General features: G+C 36.6%; 1 protein-coding gene across 1 annotated transcript in view; it reads right to left on the reverse strand.

Moving 5' to 3' along the window:
- LOC115232336 (hydroxylysine kinase-like) overlaps positions 1–17,696 on the reverse strand; it is a 37,023-nt gene that overhangs the window by 4,001 nt on the left and 15,326 nt on the right. Inside the window, exons 2-4 of the mRNA XM_029802168.2 lie at positions 16,005–16,270; positions 14,448–14,555; positions 7,352–7,503 (exon numbers count right to left, since the gene is read on the reverse strand). Of these exons, the coding sequence (XP_029658028.1) occupies positions 7,352–7,503; positions 14,448–14,555; positions 16,005–16,269 (525 nt within the window). The 5' untranslated portion in view covers position 16,270. The remainder of the gene's footprint in view (positions 1–7,351; positions 7,504–14,447; positions 14,556–16,004; positions 16,271–17,696) is intronic.

The following is a 17,696-nucleotide window of genomic DNA, read 5'->3' on the forward strand; positions in this document are numbered from 1 at the left end:
GGGGCAACGCTATTGAAGATGTCCTCATTAGATGAGAGGCTAGAAATCCTCTTACTAATATTTTTAACTAAATTTTTGAATACTAAGGGGGATGGCATGAACCTACATAATATAACTTAGTCTATCATTGGGCTTCCTATAAGGCTTATAAATATTATTATTAAGATCTAAGGAAACGTCTAAGAAATTGACAACCGTCAGGTTAGTGTCTATAGTTATACTAAGTCCGAAGTGTTTCATTAACTGGATAATATCCTTCCTAAAACGATCTTGTGCTGGTCCATTTGTATTAGCTGTTAAGGCGAGGGCATCATCTTTGTAGATGGCGAAATGTACGTAGGGAATGTCTTACCGAAGGTATCTAGGAGAAAGAGCCCATTAGATCACAGATGCCTGCCCCATCATATGAACCCATGCTCACATCGAAAGCGCCTCCGTGTCGGTGTTTTTTACCCACTTTGCATTCTCACTGAAAAGTAATGTCTTTCTACCATGGAAGATTATATCCTTATCATTGGTACTAATTTCTATGAAGTCACTAGCGAAGATTAGGCTTTATCTAGCAGTTCTTTAGAGATAGAGGCATAAAAATCAACAATATCGAATTGTGTAAACCTCGCTTTTTTCTTATTCTTAATAGCTTTAAACCAGTCTACGACTTCTATACTATTGGACCATTGCACTAGCCTATTCGGTCTTAATTTTCGTATTTATTTTATCTAACTTTCTTTTCTTTGCTATAATCCTAGTTCTGACTTGGCTGGGTTGATACGCCTACATTTAGGGTGGAAAGGAAGTTTTCTTTGTGGTCTTTAATAGTAATAAAGGCCTCTTTTTGGGGGAGGGTTTCTATTTTTTTATCTAATTAAGTTTAGCGGCGATGACGCTAGCTTCTTTTTAATTTCGTTATATGTCTGTGCCCTAGCCTTAGTTAATTATTAATGATGCTGTTGTGTAAAGAGTTTGTGTGTATTTGACTGTTATACCAGGTATAGTTCTTGGTTTTATCCGAAAAAAGAGCTTTTTTCTTGGAGCTTTTATATGATCAATATCTTTTTTCAATTTATGTTGAAATTGTTAAAAGACTTACGAAACTTTATTTGCTCATGATCTCAGCAGTCCGCTTCGAAATCTTCCAAGCCTTTAATCCTAGGAGGATTTTTTGGATTTTTTATCCGATAGAAAATGTTTTCCTTGGTGTTCGCTTCTGTGTCAAAAAAGAAAGCCTTCCATCTCATACAGCTTAATTACATCAGTAATTTTTTGCAGAATTTTCTTAGAGTAAAAATCCTTGATGGGATCGGTAATTTTTCATAGAATAATATGTGATATGCGTCCATATTAGATTCTTTTGTTTGTTGAGAGTCCTCAACCGATGTTAGGCGATAATCCCAAAAGGTCGTATTAGCTCTTAGTTGAGAATACCGTCCGTCCGGGAGGTGATTATTGATAAAACGTTAAATAACAAAAGAAAGAAAGAGACCTCAATATTATGTAATAGGCTAGTGCAATGGTCCAATAGTATAGAAGTCGTAGACTGGTTTAAAGCTATTAAGAATAAGAAAAAAGCGAGGTTTACACAATTCGATATTGTTGATTTTTATGCCTCTATCTCTAAAGAACTGCTAGATAAAGCCCTAATCTTCGCTAGTGACTTCATAGAAATTAGTACCAATGATAAGGATATAATCTTCCATGTAGAAGACATTACTTTTCAGTGAGAATGCAAAGTGGGTAAAAAACACCGACACGGAGGGCGCTTTCGATGTGAGCATGGGTTCATATGATGGGGCAGGCATCTGTGATCTAATTGGACTCTTTCTCCTAGATACCTTCGGTAAGACATTCCCTAACGTACATTTCGCCATCTACAAAGATGATGCCCTCGCCTTAACAGCTAATACAAATGGACCAGCACAAGATCGTTTAGGAAGGATATTATCCAGTTAATGAAACACTTCGGACTTAGTATAACTATAGACACTAACCTGACGGTTGTCAATTTCTTAGACGTTTCCTTAGATCTTAATAATAATATTTATAAGCCTTATAGGAAGCCCAATGATAGACTAAGTTATATTAATGTAGGTTCATGCCATCCCCCTATAGTATTCAAAAATTTAGTTAAAAATTTAGTAAGAGGATTTCTAGCCTCTCATCTAATGAGGACATCTTCAATAGCGTTGCCCCAGTTTATAATAAAGCTTTAAAAGATAGTGGTTTTAGCGAAAATAAAATATACACCTATCACCAGCCCAACAATAAGGAAAAGGAATAATAGAAATAGGAAGGTCATCTGGTTTACGCCCCCTTACTCACCCGAGGTGGCCTTCAATATAGGTAAATATTTCCTAGCACTGATAGATAGACATTTTCCAGTTAACCATGCTTATAGGAAACTCTTCAATAGACACAATTTAAAATTAGTTTTAGTTCAACTACCAATTTTAAAAACATCAATCATAACATACAAAAAACACAAGAAGAAAACAGCTATTCATGCAGGAAAAAGAATTGTGCCCGCTAAATGGAGCTTGCATGTCCAAGACCATCATATATGAAGCTACCGTAAACTCTATAACCACTAAAGACACCTTTTCGACGAAGAAATACGTGGGCCTGACAGAGGTAATTTCAAGGCCAGGTTCAATAACCACACTTTGAGCTTTAGGCACTGGAACAAAAGAAAAGCGACACAATTATCCAATCATATTTGGTCTTTAAGAGATAAAGGTGTCGATTATAACATACAATGGAAGATTTTGGCCAGATGTAAGCCCTATACTAACGGCAGCGGAAGGTGCGGTTTATGCGACATGGAGAGATGGCTTATCTGGAAAAGCAGCTTAGACCCTACCACATGTCTAAATACAAGGACAGAGCTTTTCGGATCATGCCCACATGTGACTAAATTTCTGTTACGTTTTTGGTCCCCTAAAGAAAACGGATAGAACATGCTTTCTGTGTTATGTCCCAAGAAGATTTTATATATTTTAATATATTTTTATATATTTTTATGTACTTTTTTATATAATTTTTATGACGAAAAATGCGAGCGATGTATAAGTACGCAGGCAAAGCAGAGTTATAACAGAGTAATTTCCCTTCATTTTTAACGGTATATTTTTTCATAACGTTTTCAAATAGCCAGATAACCGATGAGATGGTGTTGTGGATTTCCACTTCGGCATCTGAAACTCAGAGTTTTATCTTGACTACCGAGTAATGTAACATATTGTATAGATATATATATATATAGTAGAAATATGTAACAAAAAGAAAATATAACTCCCTACATCACTCACATCTCTAAATCCAGAACTACTTACCTCCCTTACAAATAATCTTTTTTCTCAGGAACTATTAGACCTGACACCGTGTATTAGCCGGTGTTTTTAAAGCGATGAATAGCTTTGCGGAAATCATGGTACGCTTGTTTTCTGACTTTATAATCATCTATAATCATCTCATAATAATGACTTTTATGACTTTTATTACTACCTCAGTCAATCTAAATGTATATATTTGTCGTTACTTGTCATAAAAAGCCTTTTTTATTTACAATGTGCATTTTCGTTGATTTTTCATAATTTACCCCTATATATATATATATATATATATATATATATATATATATATATATAATATATATATATATATATATATATATTTCTTACTACCCACAAAGGGCTAAACACAGAAGGGACAAACAAGGACAGACAAAGGGATTAAGTCGATTACATCGACCCCAGTGCGTAACTGGTACTTAATAGGCGCAGGAGTGGCTGTGTGGTAAGTAGCTTGCTAACCAACCACATGGTTCCGGGTTCAGTCCCACTGCGTGGCATCTTGGGCAAGTGTCTTCTGCTATAGCCCCGGGCCGACCAATGCCTTGTGAGTGGATTTGGTAGACGGAAACTAAAAGAAGCCTGTCGTATATATGTATATATATATATATGTGTGTGTGTTTGTGTGTCTGTGTTTGTTCCCCTAGCATTGCTTGACAACCGATGCTGGTGTGTTTACGTCCCCCGTCACTTAGCTGTTCGATAGAATAAGTTCTGGGCTTACAAAGAATAAGTCCCAGGGTCGATTTGCTCGACTAAAAGGTGGTGCTCCAGCATGGCCGCAGTCAAATGACTGAAACAAGTTAAAAAAAAAAAAATATATATATATATATATATATGTATGTATGTATGTATGTATGTATGTATGTATGTATGTATGTATGTATGTATAGGAGAGTATTGTAGTTCGCTTGAAGCAGTGTGTATTGCTTGTAAACAATAATAATAAATCGTAATAATGTGTTTTGAATGGCACAACAATGCACTATAATAACTGGTGTAATTCAATCATCCATAGTCTGATATAATATTTCGGAATATAAAAATTCCTTCTTCAGATATGCCTAAGGATTGATCGAATCACTGCTTCAATTGATTTTCCAACTGCTTTTTCCTTTTTCTTTTTCTTTTATCCCCCACTCTCTTTTTCTTTCCCCGGAAGTGTGTCTGCACTGGTATCACGAAGCTCCTCCCGAAATTCTTCGTGAGAAGTGCGTGAGTGCGGCCATGTCTCAGGCTTGTGTGTGCTGCTTATAAGTTACGTATTATACGAGCAGTTTCCTCTTTTTCCTTCCTTTTTTCTCCTTTCCTTTTCTCTTTCCCCTTTTTTAAAATAAATAATACATGAACATATAAAAAAAAAAACCTACACGCATCCAGATGTAGCTAGAGAATATATTGACTGCCAAGCTCCAGCCTGTTGTTGATTTGGGGGCCTAGTCTGTCTATGAGAATAGCTTCCTTAATTCTTAAATTACCCAAATTTTGGACACTTTAGCGACAACAGTTCGTTTGAATCTTTTCATTTTGAAAGCCAGATTTTTCAGATTTTTCTAGTTAACTAAATAATTTGAAACTTCGTCTGGTAGAGAATGTGTCAAAAGAAAACAATAATTTCAACTAGTTTTTTTGACAAAAATGTATGCATCTATATAATACACACACATTATAAATATATACACATATATGCATATGCATTAGAATATGTGTGTATAGGTGTATATATATATATATATATATATATATATATATATATATATATATATATATAATATATATATATATATATATGCATATGTTTGTATACATGTGTGTGTAGCTATTTAGGATCTACACAATTTTATATATACTCCACGAAGTTTACGATAAGCGGAGATGTTTACATGTTAGCTATTTACATGTTTACGTTAACTACGTCACAAAATAGCTGTTTACGTCACAGTAACAATATTTTGAGAGGCAGTAAATAATATGAAGTCGAAAGAAAGAATGCCATTGGTTAAAATTCGAATTATTAAACAACGTTAAACTTAGAAATTACAATTCCGTTTTCATTTTGGTTTACAATTATGTTTTCTTTTGACACATTCTACCAGTATACGAAGTTTCAAATTGTTTAGTTAACTAGGAAAATCTGGCCTTCAAACTGAAAAGATCCCACATCATCAACCAGAAATCTCAACCACCTGCTTTTTTCTCACGTCAAGTCAAGCCAACAGAACAGCGTTACTGAGAGCTCTTAGCAGTTTATCTTGCTGTGAGATACTTCCGCCATCTTCTAGAAGGTCGGAGTTAACGATATTCACAGATCATAAACCTCTTACATTCGCTCTTCAGTCCGAGTCTGATAAATACTCACCGAGGACATACAGACACTTGGATTTCATCTCGCAATATACCAGCGACATTCGTCATATAGCCGGATCTGCAAACATACCTGCTGATGCACTTCCTGTGTGTTCACTTTCGTCTCCTGCACACATCGATTTGGTTGCTATTGCCACAGACCAACCTTCTTTGGACTCTTTGGACACTTCTTCCAACCAATATTTCTGTTGCAGATTTGAATACTTAGCTCTTCCGTCTGTTGAAGGACGAATCCTTTGTGACATCTCCACCGGCTCACCTAGACCGCTTCTTCCACATCGTCATCAGCGTACCGTTTTCGATGCTCTTCATTCCTTGTCGCATCCGGCATAGCCGCCACGGTAAAACTCATTACAGCCCGTTTCTTCTGGCCTAACATGCGCCGTATAATCACCAGTTGGACACGTTCTTGTTTGCAGTGGTTTCCTGTGGCTTTGTACCAAATACGGACACAACACAGACTATTATACCGACGCAAATGAAAAGGGCACATCCACCGAACGAGATAACTATAACATCGAGGACGTCAGCACACCATCGACAACGAAATCCCTAGTGACACACTTGAGTGGGTCACTCTCCCATGAAGAACTAGAACTTCTCAGTCTGCACCCTAAACTTATCTTGAGTTAAGAGCCGAACGAAAACATCTTATTCGACCTGGAAGCTAACTTTTGCCGAACAGCCTGTCAACTCAAATGGCTATCGGTGATAAAGAACAACAACAGCAACACACTCGGCAAATTTCTCACATACCAACTAGACCAGCCACTCCACCCACCCCCAACCAACCGAGAACTCAACCACAAACCATCCAGGCTGAAACAGTCTATCTCCAACATCTTACGGAAGAAATCGAAAATAATACCAAACTTAACCAAAGCGCAACATAAATCATTGACAAAACTAAAAAAAAACCCAACTTAATACAGTTCTATATTTAAGAGACGAGGAATTATGTACATTATTTACATTTGACAGATATTTGTCCTCATCTTGTTTGTTGTTAACACAACGTTTCAGCTGATATACACTCCAGCCTTCATCAGGTGTCTTGGCGAAATTTCGAATCTAGGTTCTCATTCGTAAGGTATTTTTCGATGTTATTATTATTATTATTATTATTATTATTATTATTATTATTATTATTATTATTATTATTATTATTCAGGTCACTGCCTGGAATCGGACTCAGAATCTTGGGGTTAGTAGGCCGCACTCTTAACCACTACGCCATATGGTACTCTTAACCGCTACGGGCATATGGCGTAGTGGTTAAGAGCGCTGGCTACTAACCCCAAGATTCCGAGTTCGATTGCGAGCAGTGACCCGAATAATAATAATAAAATAATAATAATAATAATAATAATATAATAATAATAATAATAATAATAATAATAATAACAACAACAACAACGACATCGAAAAATACCTTAGGAATAAGGACCCAAGTTCGAAATTTCCACAAGACACCTGATGAAGGCTGGAGGGTATATCAGCCGAAACGTTGTGTTAGCAACAAACAAGATGAGGACAAATAGTTGTCAAATGTAAATAATGTAAATGGTGTACATAATTCCTCGTCTCTTAATATAGAAATATAATAATAAATGAACAAATAAATAAATAAAACTTACCTTTAATGAATTGTGTATGGAGCCAATTAGCTTCCCAAATTGATAAAGGAGACTTGGCACCATTGGAACTTTGCTAATGACTACTCCGGGAAGAAATGTCTGAAGTATAACCATGTGTTGCAAGGTTCTACTGGTAGCAATGTTGTTCGTATCTACAACATGAAATGAGCAACCAGTTGTAGTAGTAGTAGTTGTTGTTGTAAACATGTACGAATGGGGGGGGGGACTAAATAGCTACTACCCTGGTGTGATAATAGTAATAGTGGCGTTGCATTTCAGAAACATTTTGGAACGTAATGTAATTGTGAATGCAAGCAGAATAATTTGCAACATAAGTCTAACGACTGAGACGGCGACGGCATCACTGCCTTCCACCACCAACAACAATAACACCGAACCCCACCACCGCCACTACCATCACCGCAGCCGTCACCACCACCACCACCACCACCACCACCAGCAACAACAACAATAACGACGACGAAAACAACAATAGAAGTTTGTCGTTATATTACAAACTAGCAGTATCGCCCGGCGTTGCTCGGGTTTGTTTCGACTCTTTAGAATTGGAATTTTTGAAAAGTAAAAAGTTTGCATTATGTAGCTTGTTTTTCTCTTTAAGTGAACATTTTTCTGGTTGAAATACACCGAAAAATGGCGACACAGCTGTCAAAAAATCGTAAAAAATAGGGATTTTTATAGAAAAAAAAGCAGCTTTTTGATGTAAATAATTCTTGATTTTAACATGGTCCGATTTGAATTTTTATCTTCTACAGAAGGAAGAGCAAGCCTTCTTCTATCATACTCTCAATTTTGGTCAACTTGCGCCGCAGGGTCTCGGAGGAGATAGTGTTAGTTGAAGGCTACCAAACCTGCCACACACAGACAACTTCAGCTTTATGTATATAGACTATTTTTTGACACCATTTTCAACTGAGAACTCCTTAAAAAGGCACACTCAAAACTGCTAGAATTTGCATTTTTCAAGCTAGAGAATTCAAACTTGTTCCAATCGATTCAGGAAATTTTTCTATGTATAATGCTCATATTTTGTTTTTCGAAAAACTCAAAAATTGAACGTATTTTCGCCCCATTTTTCCGTTGCATTCGCGCAAACACGCGTAGAATCCAACATGTTGCATGAACACAACTCAAGGCAATAGTGCATGACATCCAATCACTCGCAGAAAATGCATTGTTTCGGGCCTTTGTTATCGAGATAGAGACTTGAAACCTACTCTGGCCGTAACTACACCACGCCTTCTATAGGTGTATAAATTTTCAGCTCGATTCTAGCACCTCTAGTGCCATTGAATCCTTACCAAAGCCAAAGTGTGCAAGTTTTTTTCTTCTTTTATATAGGTAGAAGACTAGCTGAAGGTGACCCGCACTATGCGCGGGTAAGAGTGTGGTTGTTACTTTCTGTTGCTTCCTTTCAGCATGTAAAAAGCACCATCCGAACGTGACCGATTGCAGCGCCGCCTTGACTGGCTTCTGTGCCGGTGGCACGTAAAAGCACCAACGATCGTTGCCGCTGCCAGCCCCCCTGGCACCTGTGCCGACGGCACGAAAATAGCACCCACTACACTCACAGAGTGGTTGGCGTTAGGAAGGTCATCCACATGTAGAAACACTGCCAGATCAGACTGGAGCCTGGTGCAGCCTCCTGGCTTCCCAGACCCCGGTCAAACTGTCCAACCCGTGCTAGCACGGAAAACGGACGTTAAACGATGATGATGATGATGATTCTCCCTCTGTGTTTCTCTCTCCTTTCTCTCTCACTTTCCCACTCTCTTACTTTTCTTTTCTCTCGGACTCTCCCTCGCTTTCTCTTACTCTCTATCTTTATCTATCTCTCTCCCATTTATAAACAACTAAAGATCTTGAGTAAGTTGAGAAATAGAATATTTTGAAAGATCAATCATAAATATCAGGCAGTTGCAACGGAAAGGTCTGCTTCAAGGCAGACAGCAAAACGCTAACATTAAAAAGGGACAGACGAACTTGCGAGCTGAATAAAAATAATAAAATATTGGAAACCAAAGTTTGAAGGGATAGAATGTGAGGATAGTAGAGTCACCATGGCTGGCATTTCTTAACGACGGACAGCAACGTATTGACAGTTTAACGGCTGGCGTAAAATTTTGAACTTGATGTAAAAGAAAATTCGTAAACACCAAGTTTTGAAGTGATTCTTTCTCACGACAGTAGACTCACCATGGCAAGCATTCAAAACTTCTTTATCATGGACGGCAACACAATTGACGATTAAAAGGCTGGCGCAAATTTTTTAGCTTGATGTAACAGAGAATTCCTAAACACTCGCTCCTTTAAATTTTAATCCCCTTCCAGCCCCATTTAGACACCTTTTCACATTTTGGTTAATATAACCCGATTTCATTCGGTCTACTGGGGCCACATTTTATAAGATGAGGAATTTTGTCCTAGAGGTCACGCCTTTCATTTGAGGAAAAAAATAGTTGTCATGCAAACTTGCCAGCACTTTTAACATAGGTGTGCATATTTTCAGCTGAATCGACCGACTACGTAATGCACCATTATATATATATATATATATATATATATATATAATATATATATATAATATATATATATGTGTGTGTGTGTGTGTGTGTGTGTCACGCATTATATATACAAATGTATACAATGAGATATATATCTGTATAAATAAAATTAGAGATAAAACCACTAATAGGCAAATCAAACTGAAAACCAAAAACAAATTTTTTTTTAAAATATAATATAGAAAATATAGAAAATATAAAATTGAAAAATTAAAATTATTTAAATTGAAAATTGCCATGGTGAGTCTACTGTCGTGAGAAAGAATCACTTCAAAACTTGGTGTTTACGAATTTTCTTTTACATCAAGTTCAAAATTTTACGCCAGCCGTTAAACTGTCGATACGTTGCTGTCCGTCGTTAAGAAATGCCAGCCATGGTGACTCTACTATCCTCACATTCTATCCCTTCAAACTTTGGTTTCCAATATTTTATTATTTTTATTCAGCTCGCAAGTTCGTCTGTCCCTTTTAAATGTTAGCGTTTTGCTGTCTGCCTTGAAGCAGACCTTTCCGTTGCAACTGCCTGATATTTATGATTGATCTTTCAAAATATTTTATTTCTCAACTTAATCAAGATCTTTTGTTGTTTATAAATGGGAGAGAGATAGATAAAGATAGAGAGTAAGAGAAAGCGAGGGAGAGTCCGAGAGAAAAGAAAATTAAGAGAGTGGGAAAGTGAGAGAGAAAGGAGAGAGAAACACAGAGGGAGAATCATCATCATCATCATCGTTTAACGTCCGTTTTCCGTGCTAGCACGGGTTGGACAGTTTGACCGGGGCCTGGGAAGCCAGGAGGCTGCACCAGGCTGATCTGGCAGTGTTTCTACATGTGGATGACCTTCCTAACGCCAACCACTCTGTGAGTGTAGTGGGTGCTATTTTCGTGCCGCCGGCACAGGTGCCAGGGGGGCTGGCAGCGGCAACGATCGGTTGGTGCTTTTTACGTGCCACCAGCACAGAAGCCAGTCAAGGCGGCGCTGCAATCGGTCACGTTCGGATGGTGCTTTTTACGTGCTGAAAGGAAGCAACAGAAAGTAACAACCACACTCTTACCCGCGCGTAGAGCGGGTCACCTTCAGCTAGTATATGTATAAATTAAATTAGAGATAAAACCACTAATAGGCAAATCAAACAGTGAAAAACCAAAAACAAAAACATAAAAATAAAAATATAATATAGAAAATATATAAAATATAAAATTGAAAAATTTAAATTATTTAAATTTAAAATAAAAATTTTTTAATTATTTTTATAATTTGTTTAAAAATATATATAACTATGAAAAAGTATTAAAAAGTTTAATATACATAAATACAGATATATACACTTTGTATATATACATTATATATACATATTTATATATAGAACACACACACACACATATAAATGAACGCAAGAAATATCTGATTCATAATATTTGTTCTCATGATTGTGTGTTGTTGGTGGCGATGATAATTCTCTCTATGAATGCAGACAGCGAGATAAAGAACGCCGTTTGACGAACTTATAAAGGGAAACTGAAGGGAATGGAGGAAATAGCGTGAGTGAGGAAGACAGATACGTAAAAGAACGAGAGTGGACTTGTCAAAGTGGGTTTTTGGCCCTAGCAACGACACCTTTTAAGATAGGGATTTCTAAGGTAGCCCACGGGCGTCGTCACCTCATTTTACATGTCCCTGTAAATTTTGGAGTCAATCCGACTGGATGTAGTGGCCTTGAAAGCGATCCAAACGGTCCAAACGCATTTCAGTTTTATATATAGAGACTAGATAATGTTAAATAATTTAAATCTCATTCTTTTGTTTTCTTCTATAATGTTATTTAAACATAAAACAAGAAAGCCTAAAATATTAAATAGTACGAAGTAATATTTGAAGATTAAATTTTCAACATTTTCAGGCTTACAGTGAAGAGTACATATCGGAGCGGCCAACAGAAAAGAAAAAAATCTGTAACTTGTGAAACAACTTTAAAGTAGTACCAACACATAACAGATATTTGTACCCCGGGAACTTGTACAGATCCACAAGCCCAAAGCTAGGTCCCAAACATCCATAACTCAGTGCCACAGCTACTGAGACAATAGGCCCAGGCATCTAAGTGAGGAAATACTGGAAGTGATACAGAGCCAACATTTACGAATGAAACGAAATTCACAAAACTCAATGATTTTAGTTAATAAAGATGAACTCATTAACCAAGGATGAACTCACACATTGTATATAATAGTTGAGGCTCCTTAAGGGTGTCAGCACGGAAACAATTCCTATTTTAAAACTAAACATCAAGGCAGATATACTTTGAATAGTTATTTTCAGATCAGAAAATAAATGGTGAAATACACAATCAGAAATGGATAGTATGATCTCCAAAACTGGCTGTGATTATTGTTCTTCAAGTGCAATACTAGCTTCTGACGAATTCCTATTTCAATTCAAAGTCCTAAAAACTCTGAAGAGTACGGATCAACTTTTATGTAGTTGATATTATGTAAATATTATGTAAATAGAGGAATTCATCTGTAAATATAATATGTGACAATTATTCGGTAGCCATGATAAAACTCCGAGTTTCGGATACCAAGGTGGAAATCCAGCCATCGGAAAAATGCTCTGAAAAATGCATATACATATATATATATATATGTATATACATGTATATATATGTATATATATATATATATATATATATATATATATATATATATATATATATCACGTGATCACGTGACCGACCAGACCATCAGATGTTGCTACACATCGCTGGTCACAATGCGTTCGCATTGTTTTAGCCTTCGAACGACGCCACCCCGCTGGCTAAGCGAGCAGGCCAATATATCTATATCTATATATATAAAACTGTAGTTGTGTGAGTGTCTGTCCTCTTCGATTTAGATTCCTAACTACTCCCACATTTTGCGGTGCAGTTTAACCAAATTCGGGTATCTTATAGTCGTGATTCATATCGAGCCCGTCTGAGTATTAGCACGCGTCTACGATGAGTCTACGATTTTAAAAATAATTTAACATCATTTTTATTCCATTTTAATGCATAATTTTTCGTCTGTCGATGGCGGCGGAGTTGGCGTCCATGGTCACACCTGCACCTGTTTGCTTCTCCCCCTTCTCCCCTCCCTCGTAAAGCTGTGGGGAAGGGAGTGTAAGGAAATCAACGTCGTAAAGCGTTGTCAAGGAGACCAGTGTTCTTTTAGAACAACGACTCCATGGCTTGAAGACACCAAAACAGAAATGGCTAAGAAAGCCCGAATTGGCATCTATAAGGGAAGTAACTCTCTAAAAATGCTTATATAGTTATTTCCCTTACAAACCCGAGCAACGCCGGGCGATACTGCTAGTATAATATAAAGTATATTAAACGCTTTTATAAACCAACACCGTGTTATACTGCGTTATCAGTGCGCTTTTACATCACTTGTTAAGGTTATTTCTACAGCTGTTCTATAGAAATTATAGCCTGCACTGTCTTTTGTTACGACGTTTCGTATCCGAGACGTCAGATGTAAACAATGAAAGCGAAGATGAAAAAAGGGTAATGGGCATATGAGCCATATCTCGGGAGGTTTTGCTCCTTCATCAGTACATATCTAACCCTTTAATCACCCACGAACATATTGCTTAAACAGCCATTAAATACAGCGGTGTAACGTTATTGAATGTACTAATTTTACATATTAAACACATTCCTGAAAGCTGGTACGTAAATATTAATGACTTAGGTGTTTACCTGTTAAACGCTTTGCAACAGGTTTTTATTAAACTGGAAAACTACAGCAATGGACATTTACGTACATGATGGTGCCACTATCTAAGTTGGTATAGTGGAATTCAGGAAGTGCCGGGGAACAGTAATGTGATAATGAAGCAAGTATGGTTGGTAAATACAATAGAATGCAGTAAGAAGTTCTAAAGATAAAAAAACATGTTTTCTATATTCCAAATGAAGAAACTTTTCCGATCATAAGGCAACCGTTCCTAACTGTCCTTGCCATTATGCTCAAACGGTTCTCTAAAGAATTGGGTGGTATCTTCAATGTTTGTTTCTCTAAGTAGAAGTCTGTTTCAGTTTTTGAAATCATGTGATAATGGGCCCTATTTCCAGGAAGAGAAATTTCTCCGATTTCGCCACAGCTGCCCTACTTCCATCAACTGTAATAAATGCAGTCATAAACATCCATATCCCTCTTCATCTCGTATCTAATGTATGAGATGTAAATAATCTCTTCATCTCGTATCTAATGTAAAATACCTTAAGTTGCCAATGCGTGAGCTTCATCAGTGTCTCATTTCTCTTAGATCGGGAGTTTCTTATCAAGTTACTTCAGTGCATATTGTGTTGATTGCAATGTTCACCGGTCTACATTCTATCGCCAATGACAAGATTTGGACATGTCTCACACAATCTGTCTTCTGTATATCTACCACCGAAGTGTATACACAATAAATAAGAGAACAAAAATACAATATTTGATTTAATAATTAGCCTGATAAATACCTGTCGGTATTTCCTCCAGGGACATTAAGTTGCCATTTATGTTGGTTATTCGTTCTGGTGTTGATACTCCACTTTTGCGAATGTGGTCACTTAAAGAATAGAAGCCGTCTGCCAATACAAAGAAATAAATACTATTTAGAATACAGAAACAAAAGTTTATCTTTCGTTTTGCTGTTCAGTCTTGTATTTGTTACAACAAATAATAAAGTAATCTATAAAACTTTTTCCAAGGCAGGAAAACTTATTTAAACAATTCTTTACTCTGAGATCAGGGAAGAATCTGTACGCCTGGACTTAGTAGACAGAACACAAGCCTTCTTCATAGATAGAACGATGCTTTCTCATATATTATCATCCGCCATTATAAAGTTGTTGATCTTTAGGAAACGTAAGTTCTGTATCAGTAAGGATCTAAGCAATAACGTATCTATTCTTTCTTAAAGCGTTCTGGAAGATTTGAATATAAATATGTTCACCACTGTTGTATTTAATCATCGGAGAACATCTCTTCAATTTAGTCAATGCGTGTTCATAACATGTACAATTCGTTGATGTGAGGGGCCTTTGAGATTCCGAGGTGTTTTGACAGTATTTGCACTTCTTCAGTTAAAGTTAACACGAATTATTGAATCTAAACAAGAATACTGGTTCTTGTTAATAGAAAGTTCTGTATTGATTCAATGTAGATCTCAATCAGGAAGTTGAACTTTGTGAGATTTGAACCCAGAAGGTTCAGGATCAAGACTAAATAATTGTTTGACAAACTACTTTCCTGTCAACACTGTGTGAACAAAAGGAGTTTGTTTGTGGTCACTTGATGAAGTAGACATATCAGCTAAATCGCCTCTGAGTCACATACTGCTGTCTTAAATAAATGTATTACATGATATAATTTAAGATATAGAATCTGCAAAATACAACAGATGGACGTTCAAGATTGCGAAACATTTCATCATAGATTCGTATGATCAGTGCTGACCTGGAGGTAAGTGCCATCGTCGCAAACTTTTCGCTATTTACCATATTAATCTATTACATCGCAGACACATTGTGTGTGTGTGTGTGTGTGTGTGTGTGTGTGTGTGTGTGTGTGTGTGTGTGTGTGTGTGAGAGCGTGTGTATGTACATATATATTCTTTTACTTGCTTCAGTCGTTGAACGGCAGCCATGCTAAGACACCATCTTGAAGGATTTTAATCGAACAAATCAACAATATTACTTATTTTTTGTCAAAGGCACACACACACACACACATTTACGATGGGCTTCCCCGTAATTTTCATCTACCAAATTCACTCACAAGGCATAGAACGGCTTGGGACTCTTAACACACTTGCTCAAGGTGCCATATTTCGGTACTGAACTTGTAACCAGATGGTTGCAAAGCGAGCTTTTTATTAACCATGGCGCCATGTCCAAGCCTATAGAGATATTTCTAGTCAACTTCTTATTTATTCGTGCGTTAAATGCGTTAATACAAAATTATTTGTTTTTCATGTGGATGCCATGTTTGAATTATTTTAGAACACAGAAGTCAATAATACCAAGAGATTTTACCGAAAAAATTTTCATTCTTCGAAAATTCCGCATTGAAGATTTTCAACAGGTATCCATTTGAGTCGATTTTTTTAACGTAAGGGTTGTCATGTTTACTGGTGACATGGACCAAGTAATTGCGATCATCGTAGCTGATGAGTTCGGAAAAATCGATCAGTTCCATTCCATATCGATCTTTAAGCAATTGAGCAATCATATGTTCAGGCAATTTGATTGGTTTGTAGTCGACTAGATTCATAGTATCACACTCCGTTGAATTTGACATTCTGAAGAGAAAATAATAATAATAATAATAATAATAATAATAATAATAATAATAATGATGATGATGATGATGATGATGATGATGAGGATGATGATGATGGTGATGATGATGATGATGATAATAATAATACTCGCCCAAGGATGCTGGGTGTTTCTCGGCAAGTGATTGTGACAAGCATGCAGATTAAAAGTAAATAATAATAATAATAATAATAATAATAATAATAATAATAATAATAATAATAATAATAATAATAATAATAATAATAATAATAATTGTACATGGAACAAATATGGACTGCAGTAAAAGTGGAGCAGTTTGGAATTGCTCGATTATTCCGGATGGTACTCGAAAAATAAGGGGTGTTACCTCAGTTCACTGGTAGTGAACAGCTGACACCGTGGTACATCTCTAGCGTTAGAAGCTGTGCAAAGACAATTAAATAATAATAATAATGATGATAATGATAAATCCCATGATAAGTGGTACATGCACTATTCAGGTACCTGTATGTAGTAAATGGTAAGGACGTCACCATCCTTTGGAACTTCTCAATACAGACAGAAAAATCGACTCCAATCGACCAGACATTGTGATCAAGGACTACAACACAGGAACTCGTCTGTTGATAGGTATTTTTGTCTCACAAGATCAAAATGTCTCAAGAAAAGAATACGAAAAGTTTTCTCACTATAAAGATCTGCAAATTGAAATCACAAGAATGTGGAAGCTTAGTACTACGATAACACCAGTAATAATTGGTACGTTGGGAATGATAAAGAAGGGAGCTGAAAAGCATATTAAGCAACTCCCTGGTAACTCCATCTCCGTAAACTACAACAGATAACCTTGATAGGTACAACCCATATACTACGGTAAGCACTCTCCATCTAAAATGGAATAAATGTGCTGATAATCTTAGCATGTATAGCAAAACAAAAGTGACCTTGCTACTCTTGGCCTCTGGAGGACACCCGGTACTGAGGCAGCTAAAATAAAGTTATAATGAAAGGAAACCATAAATGATGATGATGATGATGATGATGATGATGATGATGATGATGATGGTAATAATAATAATAATTGCAAAAATTTTGCTATTGAGTTCATGCATAAAACCCATTTTGAACAGCATGATGGAAGTGCGGCAACTTCTGTTGCAAAGAAGTGAAATCAATGGCAATAAAAAAAAAAGCGTATGACCAACTGGCTGATAGGTGGGAGCAAAAACCTCTGCATAGAAAATATGTGGCTCGCAGTAAACAAGCTGATGTTGACCAGAAGTACACCCACCAGTGGCTACGGAGCTCAAGGATAAAGACAGAGAGCGAAGGCTTCATCTTAGCTGCTCAGGATGAATCCAATGTGATGAAAATTGGAGTAGACCCAAAGTGCCGATGCTGCAACGATGAGATTGAAAAAGTGGA

The sequence above is a fragment of the Octopus sinensis genome, linkage group LG2, assembly GCF_006345805.1.
Source record: "Octopus sinensis linkage group LG2, ASM634580v1, whole genome shotgun sequence".
Lineage (NCBI taxonomy): Eukaryota > Metazoa > Mollusca > Cephalopoda > Octopoda > Octopodidae > Octopus > Octopus sinensis.